Source organism: Pseudomyrmex gracilis, unplaced genomic scaffold (assembly GCF_002006095.1).
Source record: "Pseudomyrmex gracilis isolate BER0280 unplaced genomic scaffold, ASM200609v1 scaffold_1510, whole genome shotgun sequence".
Lineage (NCBI taxonomy): Eukaryota > Metazoa > Arthropoda > Insecta > Hymenoptera > Formicidae > Pseudomyrmex > Pseudomyrmex gracilis.
In genome coordinates, this window is record NW_018022094.1 from 24,955 (window position 1) to 27,199 (window position 2,245).

The 2,245-nt window shown below is 29.9% G+C and overlaps 1 protein-coding gene across 1 annotated transcript in view; it reads left to right on the forward strand.

The window, feature by feature from the left end:
* LOC109862223 overlaps window positions 1-1,098 on the forward strand; it is a gene marked incomplete at its 3' end in the record, with an annotated part of 17,343 nt that extends 16,245 nt beyond the window's left edge. Inside the window, exons 6-8 of the mRNA XM_020442212.1 lie at window positions 262-371; window positions 463-669; window positions 783-1,098. Coding sequence (XP_020297801.1) covers window positions 262-371; window positions 463-669; window positions 783-1,098 — 633 coding nt within the window. The remainder of the gene's footprint in view (window positions 1-261; window positions 372-462; window positions 670-782) is intronic.
* Between the last annotated feature and the right edge of the window lie 1,147 nt (window positions 1,099-2,245).

Below are 2,245 nucleotides of genomic sequence, written 5' to 3' on the forward strand. Positions count from 1 at the left end.
TCTGTGTAATTGCCAGTAATATTCTCAGTGATAACCTGTAATACTTCCTGTGATATCCAATAATATTTTCTGTGATATCCAATAATTTTTTCTGTAATACCTAATAATATTCTTGTGTAATTGCCAGTAATATTTATATGTAATCGGCAATAGTTCTTTTTCGTAAGGGTATGTATACATTTTTATTATCTTGTTGTTTTATTATATCATATATTACAGGAATTTAGTTTCAACTAACTAACAACTTTGACATATTTTCAGATATGGCATGTTGGCTTTTCAGTTTGACGTACATCCCACTCTAATGACGATACAAGTTGATATGCGTCGTCCTCGAGATATTGACAAAGCTATCTTTTTTTCTTTTATTGGTAAAACAATGAAACATAGCAACTTATTGTGAATATTATGTTTAATATTCATTCATTATGCGTTAATTCTACTTGCTTTTTTATACAATAGTAAGCGGATCTTTGTTCGCCATTACTGTTTGTCTGGCCGTGTGGAAATATGGCGGTAACACAACCGCCAATATCCTCGAAGCTATTCCATCAGGGACAATCGCGGACATTGCTGTTTTGTTAACCGCACTTCAACTGTGCTTTTCCAGCGTGATCGGCTATTCGGCTCTCTTTCAACATTTAGAAGATTATTGGAGCGTGCAACAAAGTAAATACATAGCAATCAATCTCTTCTTTATTCAAGAAGAAAATATTTAATAATTTATATAATAATTTAATAATTATATATTTTTTAAATAATTTAATTGTCTTACTAACTAGCCTTTGGATGGAAACGATGCGCCATGAGATCGGCGGTGGTCTTCCTTAGCGTGGTTGTGGGCGAATCGGTATCGCGATTTGATATTGTTATGGCGCTAATTGGCGGATCGTTAACTGGATCGCTAGTTTTCGTGCTACCATCTTTGATATACAACCAAGCGTTAGCTTTGAAAGAGAAATCGATTCAAGCAATAAATATTGATGGAAGAGTTTATCCAGATTCTCATATAAGATTCAATGACGAAGAACAACCTTGTGCAGCTCATTCACGTTCAATTTACTACGGTTTCTTAAGCTCCACAAACAATCCTCGCAGGTATTAAATTTCTTGTTTAGATTTGATCATAAATATTATGATAAATACATACACACACATTAATGTATTCAATTAATTAATATTTATTGTTACCAAATATTTTTTATTATCTATATATAAATTGATATTTTTTTGCTGTAAATTTAACTCTTTCACTACCACGCTGAAGTCGCTCGCCATAAATTTTCTTCACATACTTACCACGGGCGACTAAAGTCCCTCACTACAGATGCTGTTCACATGCTATACCACAGGCGATTAGAGTAAGGTGACCAAACGTCCCAAATTAGGAGAGACAATCCCAAATTTTAACTCTTTGTTCCAGTTTACAATGCGTCCCAAAATTTGTTTCAAATTAAAGACATGATTATGAACTATCCTTCTTTTTGTAGTACATAATGTGATATAAAAAATTAAGACAATCAAAATATTAAAATTGAAACAATCAACCGTAACAATTATGGAAATATATGATGTTATTTTACTGATGTAATTGATAATTATAAACATTGATTACAAGAATCATTTTTAAACCATTAAGTAGTAAAGCTCAGATTGCTCAATTAACTAAATCTGATAATTTACTGTTTGAAAAACATTAAAAAATCTTTTATACAACTTGTATAAATTATTAAACTTTTTATCTAAGTTCTGGTCTAGCCATCTTAAGAAAGCTAAATATTCTTCTTGGTCATTATTAAAAACTAAAATCGAACGGAATAATATAATGTCCAAGAAATGGTATAAATGATGGAGAAAATATATTTATTTATAAAAATTGATGACAACATTTTAATTGACAAAATAAGAAGAATAAAATAAATACGTATGTTTCTAGTAAAAAAAACTAAAAAATTGATTTGATAACAATAAAGAAGTCAATTAACGATGGCCAAAAATATTTCAACATTTTAATTAGTAGCACATTGACATAAAGAATTTGAAAGTACTAATGGAAATTGGTTTATGTCTTTCAGGGACAACAGCTTGCGTTAAACAAGTTCTTTCTTTAAGCAACCAAATATGAACTCCCGAAAAATTATTGATAAAAACAAGAAACACAATTATTGATAAAAACAATGGAGGCCATAAAAAGTGTAAAATACAACTTTTAACTAACATGGAAAAAACTTTTTTGATTGTTTAT